At 45.3% G+C, this 19,868-nt stretch overlaps 1 protein-coding gene across 1 annotated transcript in view; it reads right to left on the bottom strand.

Moving 5' to 3' along the window:
* Window positions 1-19,657, bottom strand: part of LOC149341373 (cathepsin B-like) — a 42,678-nt gene extending 23,021 nt beyond the window's left edge. The window contains exons 1-2 of the mRNA XM_089543457.1: window positions 19,241-19,657; window positions 16,989-17,198 (exon numbers count right to left, since the gene is read on the bottom strand). Of these exons, the coding sequence (XP_089399583.1) occupies window positions 16,989-17,198; window positions 19,241-19,471 (441 nt within the window). The 5' untranslated portion in view covers window positions 19,472-19,657. The remainder of the gene's footprint in view (window positions 1-16,988; window positions 17,199-19,240) is intronic.
* Window positions 19,658-19,868: the final 211 nt, after the last annotated feature.

The following is a 19,868-nucleotide window of genomic DNA, read 5'->3' as shown; positions in this document are numbered from 1 at the left end:
ACGCGAGGGGCAAAGGTGGCTTGAAGGTGCTGCAGCTCCTCGCGGACCACGGAACGGATGAGTTCGCGAAGGGAGTCCGGATTCGGCCTGGGTTCATGGTCGAACCGGTCCAACGTTGATAGAGTCGAAGGTGGACGCAGTTGCCGGTCGTACTGATGGGATCTCTGCTGCAGCAATTTCTCCATGTGCACGGCGTCGGCCAGAAACTCCGCGACGGTGTTGGGCGGGTTCCGCACGAGGCCGGAAAAGAGCTGTTCTTTTACGCCGCGCATCAGGTGCCGCAGCTTTTTTTCTTCAGGCATGGCCGGATCGGCGCGATGGCAAAGACGCGTCACATCCTCGACGTACATGGCAACACCCTCATTGGGAAGCTGAATTCGAGAGGACAGTGTACGCTCTGCGCTCTCCCGGTGGTCGCTGTTGGTGTACGTACTCAGGAGCTGACGTCGAAAGTCCGGCCACGTAGAAAAAGTAGTCTCATGGTTTTCGAACCACGTTCGTGCGGAGTCTTCAAGGCTGAAGTACACGTTACGCAGCTTTGTAGCGTCGTCCCAGCAGTTAAAGGTCGCGACCCGTTCGTAGTGAGCCAACCAGTCTTCGGCATCTTCAAACAGGTCACCGTGGAAGGACTTAGGCGTGCGTGGAGTCTGAAGGGTGAGATAGGTGGGGCTGGCTGCAGGGACGGTCGTAGGCAGGGCGGGCAGTGGCGTCGCCATGAGTGGAATGGTAGTTGAAGGCGCGCTGACAACAGGGAGGGCCTCGGGGGACAGGCCTCGGATCCTCCGGCTGGCACGATGGACGGGGGTGGTCACAAGAGGCGGGCGCGTCGAGTCGTCCTCAGGAGTAGGGAGCATACCCAGCACCTCCACCAGTGTCACGACCAGAAGAGCCGCGAAGGTAGGCGTCGGCAAGAACCCAAGACTGGGAGCCTTCTTTTAATTATAGAGCCAGCTTCCACGACACCAAAACAGAACAAGCGCGCCGCGAGAGGCCACCGCCGCTTCGTCGTCGTCTTCGATTCAGCGCGGAGGCCGCGCGGCGCGTTAGGCGCGTGGCAATATATATATATATATATATATATATATATATATATATATATATATATATATATATATATATATATATATATATATATATATATAGGGAAGGGGAATGAGGAGCTCGTTATAAATATGAAAGAAGCCAACAGCCACAGAAACCAAGGGGCACAGGGGATATTTTTTTTTTAATTTGTTTATTTATTTTGTGGTGTTGATTAATTTAGAATATTACTGAATATGTTATCGGTTAAAGCGAATTGATTAGAAAAGCAGAAGAAAAAACAACCACTGCCGCCGGTGGGATCCGAACCCACGACCTCCGAATTACGCGTCCGGTGCTCTACCTCTGAGCTACGGCGACGGCTGTCAAATCTTCTGCTTTCGGGGGTATTTATGTTTACAAGTAACCTAACTTTGAGAGTGTTCATCAGCGCCACCCACGTTCATAAGCGGCGGACGTAGAACGTCCTGAGTTACCGCAGGTGTGACGTAGAACGTCATCGAACGGAGAGGGTGGAAGCTGCGTGAGAACCCTCTTATGCTTCCTATAGCGTCAAGGCTGCCAGAACCGAGGCCCTCGCTAAGCAATTAAGCAAACAAGGGAAGGGGAATGAGGAGCTCGTTATAAATATGAAAGAAGCCAACAGCCACAGAAACCAAGGGGCACAGGGGATATTTTTTTTTTAATTTGTTTATTTATTTTGTGGTGTTGATTAATTTAGAATATTACTGAATATGTTATCGGTTAAAGCGAATTGATTAGAAAAGCAGAAGAAAAAACAACCACTGCCGCCGGTGGGATCCGAACCCACGACCTCCGAATTACGCGTCCGGTGCTCTACCTCTGAGCTACGGCGACGGCTGTCATATCTTCTGCTTTCGGGGGTATTTATGTTTACAAGTAACCTAACTTTGAGAGTGTTCATCAGCGCCACCCACGTTCATAAGCGGCGGACGTAGAACGTCCTGAGTTACCGCAGGTGTGACGTAGAACGTCATCGAACGGAGAGGGTGGAAGCTGCGTGAGAACCCTCTTATGCTTCCTATGGCGTCAAGGCTGCCAGAACCGAGGCCCTCGCTAAGCAATTAAGCAAACAAGGGAAGGGGAATGAGGAGCTCGTTGTAAATATGAAAGAAGCCAACAGCCACAGAAACCAAGGGGCACAGGGGATATTTTTTTTTAATTTGTTTATTTATTTTGTGGTGTTGATTAATTTAGAATATTACTGAATATGTTATCGGTTAAAGCGAATTGATTAGAAAAGCAGAAGAAAAAACAACCACTGCCGCCGGTGGGATCCGAACCCACGACCTCCGAATTACGCGTCCGGTGCTCTACCTCTGAGCTACGGCGACGGCTGTCAAATCTTCTGCTTTCGGGGGTATTTATGTTTACAAGTAACCTAACTTTGAGAGTGTTCATCAGCGCCACCCACGTTCATAAGCGGCGTACGTAGAACGTCCTGAGTTACCGCAGGTGTGACGTAGAACGTCATCGAACGGAGAGGGTGGAAGCTGCGTGAGAACCCTCTTATGCTTCCTATGGCGTCAAGGCTGCCAGAACCGAGGCCCTCGCTAAGCAATTAAGCAAACAAGGGAAGGGGAATGAGGAGCTCGTTATAAATATGAAAGAAGCCAACAGCCACAGAAACCAAGGGGCACAGGGGATATTTTTTTTAATTTGTTTATTTATTTTGTGGTGTTGATTAATTTAGAATATTACTGAATATGTTATCGGTTAAAGCGAATTGATTAGAAAAGCAGAAGAAAAAACAACCACTGCCGCCGGTGGGATCCGAACCCACGACCTCCGAATTACGCGTCCGGTGCTCTACCTCTGAGCTACGGCGACGGCTGTCAAATCTTCTGCTTTCGGGGGTATTTATGTTTACAAGTAACCTAACTTTGAGAGTGTTCATCAGCGCCACCCACGTTCATAAGCGGCGGACGTAGAACGTCCTGAGTTACCGCAGGTGTGACGTAGAACGTCATCGTTTTTTTTTTCTTCTGCTTTTCTAATCAATTCGCTTTAACCGATAACATATTCAGTAATATTCTAAATTAATCAACACCACAAAATAAATAAACAAATTAAAAAAAATATCCCCTGTGCCCCTTGGTTTCTGTGGCTGTTGGCTTCTTTCATATTTATAACGAGCTCCTCATTCCCCTTCCCTTGTTTGCTTAATTGCTTAGCGAGGGCCTCGGTTCTGGCAGCCTTGACGCCATAGGAAGCATAAGAGGGTTCTCACGCAGCTTCCACCCTCTCCGTTCGATGACGTTCTACGTCACACCTGCGGTAACTCAGGACGTTCTACGTCCGCCGCTTATGAACGTGGGTGGCGCTGATGAACACTCTCAAAGTTAGGTTACTTGTAAACATAAATACCCCCGAAAGCAGAAGATTTGACAGCCGTCGCCGTAGCTCAGAGGTAGAGCACCGGACGCGTAATTCGGAGGTCGTGGGTTCGGATCCCACCGGCGGCAGTGGTTGTTTTTTCTTCTGCTTTTCTAATCAATTCGCTTTAACCGATAACATATTCAGTAATATTCTAAATTAATCAACACCACAAAATAAATAAACAAATTAAAAAAAATATATCCCCTGTGCCCCTTGGTTTCTGTGGCTGTTGGCTTCTTTCATATTTATAACGAGCTCCTCATCCCCCTTCCCTTGTTTGCTTAATTGCTTAGCGAGGGCCTCGGTTCTGGCAGCCTTGACGCCATAGGAAGCATAAGAGGTTTCTCACGCAGCTTCCCCCCTCTCCGTTCGATGACGTTCTACGTCACACCTGCGGTAACTCAGGACGTTCTACGTCCGCCGCTTATGAACGTGGGTGGCGCTGATGAACACTCTCAAAGTTAGGTTACTTGTAAACATAAATACCCCCGAAAGCAGAAGATTTGACAGCCGTCGCCGTAGCTCAGAGGTAGAGCACCGGACGCGTAATTCGGAGGTCGTGGGTTCGGATCCCACCGGCGGCAGTGGTTGTTTTTTCTTCTGCTTTTCTAATCAATTCGCTTTAACCGATAACATATTCAGTAATATTCTAAATTAATCAACACCACAAAATAAATAAACAAATTAAAAAAAAAATATCCCCTGTGCCCCTTGGTTTCTGTGGCTGTTGGCTTCTTTCATATTTATAACGAGCTCCTCATTCCCCTTCCCTTGTTTGCTTAATTGCTTAGCGAGGGCCTCGGTTCTGGCAGCCTTGACGCCATAGGAAGCATAAGAGGGTTCTCACGCAGCTTCCACCCTCTCCGTTCGATGACGTTCTACGTCACACCTGCGGTAACTCAGGACGTTCTACGTCCGCCGCTTATGAACGTGGGTGGCGCTGATGAACACTCTCAAAGTTAGGTTACTTGTAAACATAAATACCCCCGAAAGCAGAAGATTTGACAGCCGTCGCCGTAGCTCAGAGGTAGAGCACCGGACGCGTAATTCGGAGGTCGTGGGTTCGGATCCCACCGGCGGCAGTGGTTGTTTTTTCTTCTGCTTTTCTAATCAATTCGCTTTAACCGATAACATATTCAGTAATATTCTAAATTAATCAACACCACAAAATAAATAAACAAATTAAAAAAAAAATATCCCCTGTGCCCCTTGGTTTCTGTGGCTGTTGGCTTCTTTCATATTTATAACGAGCTCCTCATTCCCCTTCCCTTGTTTGCTTAATTGCTTAGCGAGGGCCTCGGTTCTGGCAGCCTTGACGCCATAGGAAGCATAAGAGGGTTCTCACGCAGCTTCCACCCTCTCCGTTCGATGACGTTCTACGTCACACCTGCGGTAACTCAGGACGTTCTACGTCCGCCGCTTATGAACGTGGGTGGCGCTGATGAACACTCTCAAAGTTAGGTTACTTGTAAACATAAATACCCCCGAAAGCAGAAGATTTGACAGCCGTCGCCGTAGCTCAGAGGTAGAGCACCGGACGCGTAATTCGGAGGTCGTGGGTTCGGATCCCACCGGCGGCAGTGGTTGTTTTTTCTTCTGCTTTTCTAATCAATTCGCTTTAACCGATAACATATTCAGTAATATTCTAAATTAATCAACACCACAAAATAAATAAACAAATTAAAAAAAAATATCCCCTGTGCCCCTTGGCTTCTGTGGCTGTTGGCTTCTTTCATATTTATAACGAGCTCCTCATTCCCCTTCCCTTGTTTGCTTAATTGCTTAGCGAGGGCCTCGGTTCTGGCAGCCTTGACGCCATAGGAAGCATAAGAGGGTTCTCACGCAGCTTCCACCCTCTCCGTTCGATGACGTTCTACGTCACACCTGCGGTAACTCAGGACGTTCTACGTCCGCCGCTTATGAACGTGGGTGGCGCTGATGAACACTTTCAAAGTTAGGTTACTTGTAAACATAAATACCCCCGAAAGCAGAAGATTTGACAGCCGTCGCCGTAGCTCAGAGGTAGAGCACCGGACGCGTAATTCGGAGGTCGTGGGTTCGGATCCCACCGGCGGCAGTGGTTGTTTTTTCTTCTGCTTTTCTAATCAATTCGCTTTAACCGATAACATATTCAGTAATATTCTAAATTAATCAACACCACAAAATAAATAAACAAATTAAAAAAATATATATCCCCTGTGCCCCTTGGTTTCTGTGGCTGTTGGCTTCTTTCATATTTATAACGAGCTCCTCATTCCCCTTCCCTTGTTTGCTTAATTGCTTAGCGAGGGCCTCGGTTCTGGCAGCCTTGACGCCATAGGAAGCATAAGAGGGTTCTCACGCAGCTTCCACCCTCTCCGTTCGATGACGTTCTACGTCACACCTGCGGTAACTCAGGACGTTCTACGTCCGCCGCTTATGAACGTGGGTGGCGCTGATGAACACTCTCAAAGTTAGGTTACTTGTAAACATAAATACCCCCGAAAGCAGATTTGACAGCCGTCGCCGTAGCTCAGAGGTAGAGCACCGGACGCGTAATTCGGAGGTCGTGGGTTCGGATCCCACCGGCGGCAGTGGTTGTTTTTTCTTCTGCTTTTCTAATCAATTCACTTTAACCGATAACATATTCAGTAATATTCTAAATTAATCAACACCACAAAATAAATAAACAAATTAAAAAAAAAATATCCCCTGTGCCCCTTGGTTTCTGTGGCTGTTGGCTTCTTTCATATTTATAACGAGCTCCTCATTCCCCTTCCCTTGTTTGCTTAATTGCTTAGCGAGGGCCTCGGTTCTGGCAGCCTTGACGCCATAGGAAGCATAAGAGGGTTCTCACGCAGCTTCCACCCTCTCCGTTCGATGACGTTCTACGTCACACCTGCGGTAACTCAGGACGTTCTACGTCCGCCGCTTATGAACGTGGGTGGCGCTGATGAACACTCTCAAAGTTAGGTTACTTGTAAACATAAATACCCCCGAAAGCAGAAGATTTGACAGCCGTCGCCGTAGCTCAGAGGTAGAGCACCGGACGCGTAATTCGGAGGTCGTGGGTTCGGATCCCACCGGCGGCAGTGGTTGTTTTTTCTTCTGCTTTTCTAATCAATTCGCTTTAACCGATAACATATTCAGTAATATTCCAAATTAATCAACACCACAAAATAAATAAACAAATTAAAAAAAATATATCCCCTGTGCCCCTTGGTTTCTGTGGCTGTTGGCTTCTTTCATATATATATATATATATATATATATATATATATATATACACACACACGCACACACGCACACACGCACACACACACACACCTGGACAGGGTGCCCAACACCCAGCGGGCAGGTGAGCAGCCTGCCACAAAACATGCTTCAGACAGACAGACTGACAAACATCGGCTAAATGCGGGGTATGGCTGCTGTAAGCTCTAGCGCACTACAAATTTATGAGGTCCGGAACTTCGCCACAATCGCCCATCGTGTGCCACGCTCTGTCAGTTGAAAAACCTTGTCCTATCGTGTAACCTTGTTGACGTCGCATATGCAAATACGCGAGCCAGTGTTTAAAGCGGCTCCCCGGGGGCAGCATGGTGCCTGGCTGCGCCATGCCCGAGTGTCGACGAAGCAGCCACTGAAGCAGTCAGTCATGCGACGTGGCTCCTGTCGCATAATTTCGGTGTCAAGAGAGCGCAGGCCACTACTGAGGTGCGTTTCGCGCTGTTCTCGTATAATAAGCCGCGCCGCTCCTCCCGATCGAAGCGTGAATCGATGAGAGAACTTGACAACCCCCCCCCCCCCCCACCCTTTCTCTCCCCGGGCCCGACTAGGGTCCTGCGTCTTTTATTCATCCGACGCTAAACGAGTGCATCGTCGAGAGGTATTGATTGACGCTGTCCGTACCTGCGGTCTCTTAGCGCGCTAGGGTTCGTAGTTCCTATGATTTATTCGACGTTCGTAAGAAGAAAAAAAAAGATAACAGCATGTCAAAGTGGCGCACACAATACCAGCTGGTACTACCCGAGGCTGACCTCTCAAAAACGCTTGGTAAGATAAAGGCGAACTTGTTTCATGATTGAAAAGCAAGCGCTTAGAAAATGTGTTTGCCTACTGATAACAGCAAAAAAAAATCGATGCCTGTAACTGAACACAAACTTTCTATAATAGCATATTTCAGTCAGCGCGCCTCGTTAACGTAGCAGTTAATGAATATTGTAAACAGGAGGATAGTGCCTGCTATATGCGATGGCTCTGAAAAAAAAAAATTTCTTTTTTTTTGTACAGAAGTTCAGTATACTGTTGCTTTTCTAAAAGGAGCGCCCACTGGCAGCCTTTGTATGTAGTTAGAACAAGGAACGTAAGCGTTTTTAGAGTTGCGCTTACGTCCACCGCTATCAGAAAAACGTGCCCAACGACACAAAAATTAAAAATGCTATTACGAAAGTGCACCACACGGCACGCATGATAACTTTGCGAAGATTCTTGCACTCGTTTCCGTCGCTGTGGGAAGCAATAACAGATCGATCTACGGAGTTCTTTACTCTACTGCCGAGAGTAATGTTCCGCCATAGTTGAGAAATGGCTAAAAAGGAAAGCGTCGAGGGCACACCGCATTTTGTTTGCGTGCGCGGGGTGATGTATTGGAAGCCCCCCAGCAGGCTTGAGTGATCGCACGTTTCTGGGCGTCGATTGCACATTGATTTACTATTTTTCCGCAACGTAGAACTTTCCCTCCCTTTCCTCCAAGCTTCCTGAACGAATGCGCTGAATGATTCGCTCACTAACATACGTGTAAGAAGGAAAAGCGACGCGGGATTTTTTGAATAAACTAGAGAGATTATTATGCCCATGTGAGTGAGTGAACGACATGCATAGATGCATACCTACCTACATAACGCACTGTATACAGTACTAATCGGCATACGAACATTAAAGAATATATGAACACACATCTTTAATAAAGATAATTTAGCACACATAAAGATAATTGATTAGAAAAGCAGAAGAAAAAACAACCACATGCCGCCGGTGGGAATCGAACCCACGACCTCCGAATTACGCGTGGGTTCGGTTCCCACCAGCGGCATGTGGTTGTTTTTTCTTCTACTTTCTAATCAATTAACTTTAAGCGGTAACATATTCAGTAATATTCTAAATTGATGAACAACACAAAATAAATATATTAATTTAAAAAAATCCCCTATGTCCCTTGGTTTCTGTGGCTGTTGGCTTCTCTCATATGTATAACGAGCCCCTCATTCCCCTTCCCTTGTCTGCTTATATATATATATATATATATATATATATATATATATATATATATACATACATATATATATACATATATATATATATATATATATATATATATATATATATATATATATATATATATATATATATATATATATATATATATATATATATATATATATATATATATATAATAAGTTGGGGAAGTCACATTGAAAAACTTAACAGATTTATTCAACGTTTCGACCAGGGACTGGTCTTTTTCAAGAATGATCATACAGTGCATGGAAGGGTCTTCTTATAGCAGTGAACATGGCACACACAGGGCTTGAAAAAGAAAAATGAGAAAAAATCAAAGGGGAAAGAGGAAGACAGCCAAGACACGAAACCCAAACGCCAAGGTGCGCCAGCAAAGGCGCCGCCGTGAAAGAGGTGAAAGAGGGTGGTGGGCCTGGGCGGGCACGCGACTAGTTAAGGGGAAAAAAAAAAAAGAGTGTAGGGGTGGTTAACAAAAAAAGGCAAGTGCCTGCCAATTGTGTGCGTAAGTATCGCCTCTAGCCACCTCTGTGTGGCCCCGCGCGACTCCAGAAAAAAGCACGAGAACGCACAGGTTGCGGTTGAGCTAAGTGTCTCCACGGGTGGCACGCGGACCCCCAAAACCAGATGAGGTTGCATATGAAGACCATATGGAAAGCTCCTTCTTTACAGGAGTAGAAAAAAGAATAAGTAAAGACAAAAATGGCACTGCGATGGCCGAAGGAAACAAAACCGCATGAGGGTCGCACGTGAGAACCACATGGATAGGCTCCTTCTTTACAGGAGTGGGAAAAAAAAAAGTATAAAGACAGAAAATGGCACTGCGATGGCCGAAAGGAACAAAAACACACACACGCAGAGGCGACATGAATACACAGAATATACACAAAATTGTGTCACTTTTGTAGCATTCTTTAGCAGAGGATATGTGGGGAAATGCGTAAAAGCCCACAAATTAAGTTAAAGGCAGCGCCAGAGTGTTATAAAGTGTACCAAAAAGGCAAATTTCATTACAGGAAACACCGCTTAGGAATAACACAACAACAATATCAGAATAAATACAAATGGCACGCGAGATAATACAGGCGCCCAAAATAATAGAGTTCAAGAGTGTGAAAAATAGCTTCCTGTAGCCTGTAGCTTCCGACCCAACTTCACATTTCAAACATCTGGTCCAAACCACTCTAGAAGACCTCGTAAAGGAGAACAAAATAACTGATAAAATCGCCAAGTCTTTGCTTCCGTTGTCTCCCATCCCCGGTAGGTTCTACCTTCTGCCAAAAATACATAAGGAAAATAATCCAGGACGACCGATTATTTCCGGAATAGGAACCGCGTCAGAAAAAATTTCTAGTTTTGTCGACAGCTTAATCAGGGACATACCACCAACTTTTCCTTCGTTTGTCAAAGACACAACTCATTTTCTTTCTGACATAATTGATCTGTACATTCCAGAAAACAGCATACTCGTTACCCTCGATGTCGCGTCCCTATACACCAACATACCCCACTCGGATGGGATCAGGGCGGTCGCTAAAGCTTACAGAGGTTCAGAGCTGGAAAGACCAGTGGATGGCACGACCCTCGAAACACTTCTGCATTTGGTTCTGGAAATGAATAACTTTGAATTTGATGGCGACCACTATGTGCAAATTAGTGGCACATCAATGGGGACAAAAGTAGGTCCTAATTATGCCAATATATTTATGGGCATTCTGGAAACTGAATACCTGGAGAGCTGTCTCTTCAGACCACTTTTTTATAGGAGGTTTATAGATGACATATTTCTTATATGGTGCCATGGTGAAGAAGAGCTACTCAAATTCATCGCTAACTTTAATAATGCTCACAGAAGCATCTCTTTTTCCCACACCTACTCAACCACTACGATTAGCTTTCTCGATGTCAAACTTCAGATCTCGGAAAACAAGCTTGTCACCTCCGTGTTTAGGAAGCCAACGGACAGGCACCAATACCTGCATTTTAAAAGTACCCACGTAAATCATTGCAAGAAAGGAATACCATATAGCCAGGCTCTCAGATTTAAACGCATTTGCTCCCGTGAAGAGGACTTCGCTTCTAACTGTGAGAAACTCCGCAAGGATTTGGTCCGACAGCGCTACCCGAAGCCTATCATCGACGATGCCTTGGAAAAAGCTGCAGTACAAGACCGCCGTACAATGCTAAATAACACCAAGACTGCGCAGACGAACTACAAAACTAATCTGATATTAACATACTCTCCAACAGCACCGAATGTTAACGCTATTCTCAGAAAGCATCACAACATTCTCCTTCAGAGCGACAAAATGAAGCGCTTGCTTCCCGAACCACCCCGTGTCGTATATCGGAGGGCAAGAAATATCAAAGATGCCGTAACCTCCTCGAAACTAGACAACGGTGAAGTCTCAGGGTGCACACCTTGCAATAAACCGCGCTGTAAACTTTGTCCAATGATGAATAAGGTCACAGAAGCTCGCAGCACAGCGTCGTCTTTCTCATTCAAAATTCGAGGAGATTTCAACTGTGACACCAGCAACGTAGTCTACCTCCTCGAGTGCGGTGTGTGCCGTGCTCAGTATATCAGGCAAACTGAAACTCCTTTCCGATTGAGAATAAATAACCACAGAGCACACATTAGATCACTGCCAGACCTGCCTCTTTCAAGACACGTAACGACAAAAGGCCATTCATTTGGAAACTTCAAGGCCACCATACTCCAATCTGGCTTCCAGACACATTACGACAGGGAAGCCTGTGAATCATATCTAATATTTAAATTTAACACCTTGTCGGCTGGAATTAATGAAAGCCCTGGCAAACTCTCCTGCCTTTCTGGCTAAATCTTCCTGCAATGTTTTGTTTGTTTGTTTTTCTTTTCCTTGTGAACTCTTTTGCATCTAAAATATTGTTTCTTAAATCTACTATGATGACAGTTGCATAACGATTTGTTATGTATTTAACACTTTCATTTCTAGTCGAGGTACTGACATTATTTTTGTTGTGGTTAAGCACGAATTCTGTGACGCTCTCTCTCATGTGTATTCACCGCATTATTATCATTTTGTTGGTGCTGATCACGGCGTTTGGGTAAACTTTGTTTCTTGGGACAATTTTTCACACTCTTGAACTCTATTATTTTGGGCGCCTGTATTATCTCGCGTGCCATTTGTATTTATTCTGATATTGTTGTTGTGTTATTCCTAAGCGGTGTTTCCTGTAATGAAATTTGCCTTTTTGGTACACTTTATAACACTCTGGCGCTGCCTTTAACTTAATTTGTGGGCTTTTACGCATTTCCCCACATATCCTCTGCTAAAGAATGCTACAAAAGTGACACAATTTTGTGTATATTCTGTGTATTCATGCCGCCTCTGCGTGTGTGTGTTTTTGTTCCTTTCGGCCATCGCAGTGCCATTTTCTGTCTTTATACTTTTTTTTTCCCACTCCTGTAAAGAAGGAGCCTATCCATGTGGTTCTCACGTGCGACCCTCATGCGGTTTTGTTTCCTTCGGCCATCGCAGTGCCATTTTTGTCTTTACTTATTCTTTTTTCTACTCCTGTAAAGAAGGAGCTTTCCATATGGTCTTCATATGCAACCTCATCTGGTTTTGGGGGTCCGCGTGCCACCCGTGGAGACACTTAGCTCAACCGCAACCTGTGCGTTCTCGTGCTTTTTTCTGGAGTCGCGCGGGGCCACACAGAGGTGGCTAGAGGCGATACTTACGCACACAATTGGCAGGCACTTGCCTTTTTTTGTTAACCACCCCTACACTCTTTTTTTTTTTTCCCCTTAACTAGTCGCGTGCCCGCCCAGGCCCACCACCCTCTTTCACCTCTTTCACGGCGGCGCCTTTGCTGGCGCACCTTGGCGTTTGGGTTTCGTGTCTTGGCTGTCTTCCTCTTTCCCCTTTGATTTTTTCTCATTTTTCTTTTTCAAGCCCTGTGTGTGCCATGTTCACTGCTATAAGAAGACCCTTCCATGCACTGTATGATCATTCTTGAAAAAGACCAGTCCCTGGTCGAAACGTTGAATAAATCTGTTAAGTTTTTCAATGTGACTTCCCCAACTTATTATATTTTTAATCAGTTGCCTTGAAGATTTTGTTATCCCTTATATATATATATATATATATATATATATATATAGTATTCAGGAGGAGTTCCAATGGCCCAGTTTACTAGCTTAGGTACAGTCTTACGACAAACGCGACTGTTCTTTTAACGTTTGTGTTGCCAACAGTTTCAGGAATGGTATTCCCTTCGTCTTCATCAGGGCAGGCCTGCCCTGACAGTCGCGTTTGTCGTAATACTGTACCTATATATATACTGTACCTATATGTAATACTGTACCTATATATATATATATATATATATATATATATATATATATATATATATATATATATGGTCCGGTCATGATTAGTTCTAAACCCCGATTCCAGAATGGTCGCAGAAATCTGATCAAATAAGTGGCCGGTGAGTTGGACATGCTTTGATAGCGGTAAGTTTGGTAGGGCTTGAACGTGGGCTCTGTGGTTGTTAGATTACGCTTCACCGGCCACTCGTTTGATCAGATTTCTGCGACCATTCTAGAATCGGGATTTAGAACTAATCATGACCGGGAAATTAGGCAGTCTTACCTTATCTATAAGTTCAATACAGTGTCTTCAGGTTTAAATGAAAGCACAGGAAAAATGAGTTCCATACCCTCTTAATGCCCAAATATTTCTCTTTTAGGTCAGTGTACCGTGTTTGCCATCAGTTTCTTTTCTGGATTTAGTAATAGATATTCTTTCTACTGATCATGCTGTTCATCGCCTCCATGTGTTTCGTTGATCACGTGTAACTTGTTGCTTCTTCATTCTCGCTGTTCAAGATGGTGACTTTTCATCTTAGGACTGATTATAAGCAAAGTACATAATGATGTTCTTGATATGTAGCTAACACAGAAGATAGACTAAATTTCGCAAAGTAGCTGTTGTGCATTGTGATTAATTTATCGTCTTGTGATTCCCACTGTGACTCATTTTCGTTTTCTAGCCATGTGCCTGATGCTTTTTATCGATTTTTTTTTTGGGTTCGTTGCCCTGTGCGTTGTTCATACCTACATATATTGTATCATCCCTTTCAAATCAGAAATTCTGACGAAGGCCTTTCCACGGTCAAAACGTCAATAAAGTGTTTCAAGTGTTTCAAACGTTGGTCTACGTTCTTTATATATATATATATATATATATATATATATATATATATATATAGGCACACAAGCGATGGCTAGCCAAGGCATGAGATGGCTAGCAGACGCCCCCAGCAACAGTGCCGGGATAGCTTGCAACAAGCTCGTGTACCGAAATGATACCCTCCCCCACCCCTCTGAAGCACGAATGCCCATTCCGCTTTGCCGGTACCAACGTTAAATGGGCATCTTCGTTTTGAACCAGGTTGTCTGAAATCAATAGAGTGGTGCGTGGCCTCAAAACAGCACAGCTCGAGTAACTATCCAGAGCTTGCAGAAATGACGAAACCGCGATTTGCAGGCGCTGTCTGTGGCATACATGCAAAGTCCATTGCGGTCTTGATCGGAGAAAGCCTGCGAGGCTTACTTTTTTTACGACAGACGGCATTGCTTAAGCTGTGCATCCGATGCTTAATGATGGATCGTTCCGCTAAGACTGCCGCATGTTGCGCAATTCACCTTCCTCCGCCATATTTCTTCCTTTTATTCCCTCGTGATGCGCAACGGCAATCAATTCTCATTATGAAAGCGGCGTCCAGTATAGGTCAATCCGAGTGCTGTGATGGGCGCCCTCGAATTAGGGTTTTCTAGGCCCGTTGCTTTAATAATCCCCAGTGATAAGCGGATGCTGGAAGGGAACGCAAGGCTTATCAGAGAAAAGGACTGCACTTACTTCCAGTGATTATCTCAGTAGCGCGACGGATCATGCATTTGTGCGTGTGGGCGGGGGAGGGGGGCAGAATTACGCTGCCGCCGAGAAAAGACTAGCCCAGAAACAGAAGAGGTAATTTTTTAAACTTTTTTGAACCTCTTGCCGCCGCAATGTGATGAAACGTTGTTATCGGTGGACGAACTTTCCACAATCAAAGCGTAGCAGTGTCGAATGCAAGAGTAAAGCCCAGCAGAGGAGGGCTTAAAAGCCTGCGTTTCGTTGTATTTCGAATATGTGTCTTTTACAGCGATCCTTTATAGAAATATATTCCAGTCCACAGACATTCTGTAGTGCGAGCTGAAATATTTTTGTGAGAAATATGAACTGTGCCACTTTGGTAGGCTAGAGATATGTAGCATACCACAATGACAACTGGGCTTACCGACTTCTAAGAACAAATTTTTTAATAGTATGCGCAATACGTCCATAAACTTTGTCGATACAACGGAAATATTTAAAGCGTAATGCCTCAGATATTGCACAGTACAAGCGTAAAATTTTGTTTCACAAGGGTCATAAACAGACAAAGAATAAATTTTAAAATTTGAATCCCATTTCCTCGTAGAAAAATAGTTTGCAACGAACTGCCGTTAAAAAACCTCAGCCCCCCTGCCGCCTCACGGTGCCTCTCATAGCAGAGGTGAAGCTTCGTTGCGGCAAACCTTACACTTACCATTTCGACTGTAGTACGGTGAAACTTTTAGCGAAACTTGAAGAAAGGCTAGATGGTTCATGGTTTTCAGAAAGAGCGCATTTACGAGACAAACACTTGTTTCTCTCCTTGTTCCGTTTCCTTCCTTCCTCCTGCTCCGTGTCTGTTTTGTAAATGCGCCTTACTACAAGTTTTGTTAGCGTTTGGAGCAAGTTAGTTTTGACCTTTGTAAGCTGGGCTTCAGAAAGTGCAGGAGTTCAAGGCAAATATGTTCTGAAGGACCCAGTGGGCGATTTATATAATTTTCGCGATAATGCCCCGCAGATTTACTCGTATACCACCTTACGAGTGGCATTAAATCAAAGCCAATAGCTTTTTACGGCATGGCTACAAGGTTCGTTGAGAACGGCACTGCAAGTTCAATATCTGGTCTCACAACATTATTCAATAGGAACAAAATGCAGGAAAATTTGCTTTCTCACATTTTAGTCAACGTCAGAGAACAGCAGCTGGTTAAAAGTAGTTTTCAGTCTACCCATAAAGCGACTTTCATAACCGGTAGTACAGCTTCAGAGCTGGACATTGATTTCTTTGTGTTCACAGGGTTCGCTAAAATGTACCTTTTAGAGCGTGAGCTCTAATACTCGCATTACTCAAGGCCGCGTTAGTACGAAACACAAGGTCATTCAAGTGGGACCAGTGGGTGGTATCATTAGTATGCATATTGCGGACCAACCAATTGGCGTATAATGTTCGCAGTGGTATCAAACGATTCAGCGCGTTACGGTGCATAAGATTACTAGTCAAATCAAAGCATAGCTTATCACAGGGATTCGCACTGACGACCTTTGGTTCCCCAAACCGTGGCTTCTTGAAACTTCAAACGTCCATTACGGCCAAACTAATTGATGTAGGGCATTCGAAGTGATGCCAAATGGTTTGTCTTCCTGCGCTGTATACCTTGGCATAAAAAAGCAGATATCCGGATAGAGAGAAAAGTTTGTACCTGATATAGCGAAGATGGCTAATGACGCAATATTCGTTCGATACTCATACGCTGCCTCAGCGTTTTGCTCTTTTTTCATCAGCGAATTGGGTTCAACATGCACTTTCTTCATAATGTTTTTCTTCTAAAAGAAAAGGTGCCGGCGTGAGGCACCATTTCTGAACCGTTGCAAAGCTGCACCAGCATTGCACGCGACACATGAGCGCGGCACGTCTGTGGTTCTGGGGCAGCTCAGTCTCGGCACATACTTTTTGTCGGCTGCCTCGCCTGTCTGCGCCTCAGATTTCATGGAGATAGAAAACAGCGCGCGATATGACTTCCTTCTATCGCGTGGACTTCAGCGCCTGTCCCGTCTACATCTGTGTCATCCTTTTTTTTTTTTTTTTGCGCTGTTTTCAAAAGCTTTCAGCGAAACCTCCGCGACCTCATCGCCCTCATCTTATGCATCCTTGAGCAAATACATGAATCCCAATTGTGATTGCGCGAGTTACACAGTGTCCCGCTGAATCTCGACCATTACTCTTTGAATTCAAGGAAATTAAATTTTCCTGACAGATTCGCCTTCCATTCACTACTGACGGCGGGCGTACACATACATACGGGAAGTTCGGAGCCATGCGTCGTGTACTACTAGGCGGGGACCCACCCACCACCTACTCACCCAGCATGATCCACACGAGCCCTGGTCCCGGACCTCGCGGATGGTGGGGCAGTCGGGCCAGCGTTCGCGGGCGTCGAAGTTCTCGGGTATGGTCGGCAGTGCGCTGACGTCGAGCGTCCGCTCGGGAAGCCGGTACAGCGAGTTCTCCGGCCGCACGCCCAGCAGCGGGCGAACATCGTCGGGGTTGTCGTAGCCGGGGTTGTGGCCAGCCTGCGCATCAAGTGCGGACAGGTGGATTCACTCACAGGGCGCGAACCCGTCGTCACCTTCTTTTTTCTCTCTCTCTCTCTCTCTCTCTCTCGTTTGCCTTGTTGACATTCTCGCGCACAATGCTCTCATAGTTTCGAAGATAGGTTAAAGTTGAGTCCGAGAGCCACGATTATTCTGTCGGAGTCTTCGTATACCGTACTAAAGTGAACTTCAGTTTAGTCTTCTAAAGTGAATTTCACTTTAGTCTTCCAAAGAATTGAACTTCACTTTAGTCGTACGAACGAGTTTTCGGAAGCGGCAGACCGTCGGCTAGCTCCCCCACATGTTCTTCGTTTTGAACGTCGTTTGAAGAATGAACAACTGGGCCATTGTTGGTTTTAAGACACTCTCCCATGATTTATATGACTGCAAGCAAGCTCTGAATAAAAGAAGGGAACCAGTGCCAATCATTAAAAAAATACGCAATACAAGAAAAGCTGATGTTCCCTTGCACACAGTAACGGGAGCTCCGCGTCGGCATCTGCCATGATGACCATATTCATCCGTTCGTATTAGGCAAGTACAAATTTTTTGTTCTGTCAAGTGCACTGCAGACATACTCACGTGTTTCTTGTTTTGTTTTCTTTTTTTCAGTGCGAAAGCATTAATCCGGGTGGTTCTGACCCGAGCAAAATCGTCTAACGTTTATCTGTCTGTCTGTCCGAGACCAACCTGCCTTCACACAAATTCCACCGGTGGCAGCACCTGCCGAATTCTTGCGTCACGCTTTCGCACTGCACACAAATGTACAAACATTCTCTCCCTCTTTTTTTTTTTGCACTTGTTTGTTTTGAAACTTTCGAGAGTAAGCCTATCGTGGGCTTTGGAAATGGCTACTCTAGTGCAGCTTAGAGGACATCCGCCGTCGCGACATTTGACTGCTAGATGCTGTTAAAGCTATAGTGGAAACCAATAATGAACCAATTTAACTCTCGCGCAGCCGTGTTGCCTTTTTCAGTTTTTTTACCATGCTTGGAAAGGCACCACTAAGAAGTTTTTGTTGGTTCTATATCGCGCGCGGTGAAGAGGTTAGCTAGCTCTTGAGCTATCTAGTGCAGAGTACGTAAATAAACTACACAATACAAATGTTTCCGCAACACCGACAGTGAACAACGTTCACACATCATCTACTAAACTGAAAAAAAAAAAATTAAATTACGAGATTTGGAAGAACTAAGATAAGATTTAACGCAGCAAAAGCATTTAAAGCAGCAAAGCATTAACTCTCCTTCCTTTTAAATAACATTTTTCCTCCACCGTACTAACTCGCATTGGCTAAACTTCTTCACAACAGGCAACATAGATCTGCAGTAACGGTGTCATGAAAACCGAAAGTTATCGGCCGCCCGTTAAGACGACGGAGTGCTCATGCTGGAAACTTGCGGTTTGTTTTGGTCCTGTTGTGTCTCCTGTAGGATGCATCTAGTTCAGGCGAGCCGCTAGCAATGATGATAATGATGATCGATGATAATAAATTATCCTGATGATGATGGTGATGACTGAGCTTTTGTCTAATGGGTATGAAAACATGCATTTTTGTTATTACTGCTTCGTATTAATTAGCTCTTAAAAGCCATTCAAATGCAATTAGCGACTTGCTAATTACATCATAAGATAATGCTAAAATTGACATTTACGAAGGTCTAAGGTTCAAATTATTACCTTTGGCGCTCTCCTTTTATGGATTATAAGGGCTCAAAGTTCGGGAACAATTTCAGTTCAAGAATTTTGAGCAAGAAACCTCGGGAAACAGCCTTAAAATGTATTCTGCATTAATCGCCTCATCAAGGTTTTCACCTGCCACTATGCCTCTAACAGTCTTTTTAGCCGTAGGGTTTGGTGCACGATAAAGCCTAATCAAAGAAATCTTCATAGAAACATACACCTCCTACTCATGCGTCGTGGAAGTTCACATAATCTTATAAGTGAAACCCCATGCCTTTTTAAATAGCGCAGCCGCTGTTGAGCGCGTATGCATACAAGGCGCTGTCAGTTGGACTCACCTTCCAGGTGGTGTTGAGGCGGTTTATGTACTGAATCATCTTGAAGGCGGTGTTGGGTATCTCGTTCGAACCATAGGCACGTTCCTTGTCGGAGGGGAAATGCGCGACATTAGAGAGTACAGGGTGGCGAACCAGGTAGGACTCCTGCCGCACTCTAACCGAGGCTGCGAGAAACTCGCAACTGACTGCGATAAAGGCAGTCAGGAAAAGTAGGCAGGCAGGCTTGCCCATTTTCAAAGACCACGGCCCAACGGACTCCGAGTCGGTCCTGCTGAAAAGGGCGAGTGATCTGGAGATGCCAGGAATTAAACACGCCCAATAACGTGAACGGTCGTCTTCTTGTCCCAGACTCTGATGGCTCGATGGCCCAGTTGCTATTTAAACAGCGCTCCCTCGAGGGACGATAGACGCAACCACGCGAGTCAACAGCATCCACCGCTAGGTGCGCTGGTGTCGCGACAGCCTGGCAGCGTGCGAATCTTTTTCTGGGGAAGCGTTCACGTGATGCCTGAGCGATGCTCCCCCTGACCCTCGCCCCGCCTCGCCGAGTCGCTGCCGTTCGCGGCGGAAACCGGAGATGCCGAGTGAAACCGGACGGACTCGCCGTGCTCGCGTTGGAATTGGAGAA

The sequence above is a fragment of the Amblyomma mixtum genome, chromosome 5, assembly GCF_055824585.1.
Source record: "Amblyomma mixtum isolate Tamu chromosome 5, ASM5582458v1, whole genome shotgun sequence".
NCBI classification, from domain to species: Eukaryota; Metazoa; Arthropoda; class Arachnida; order Ixodida; family Ixodidae; genus Amblyomma; species Amblyomma mixtum.
This window is presented reverse-complemented; position numbering and strand designations above follow the sequence as displayed.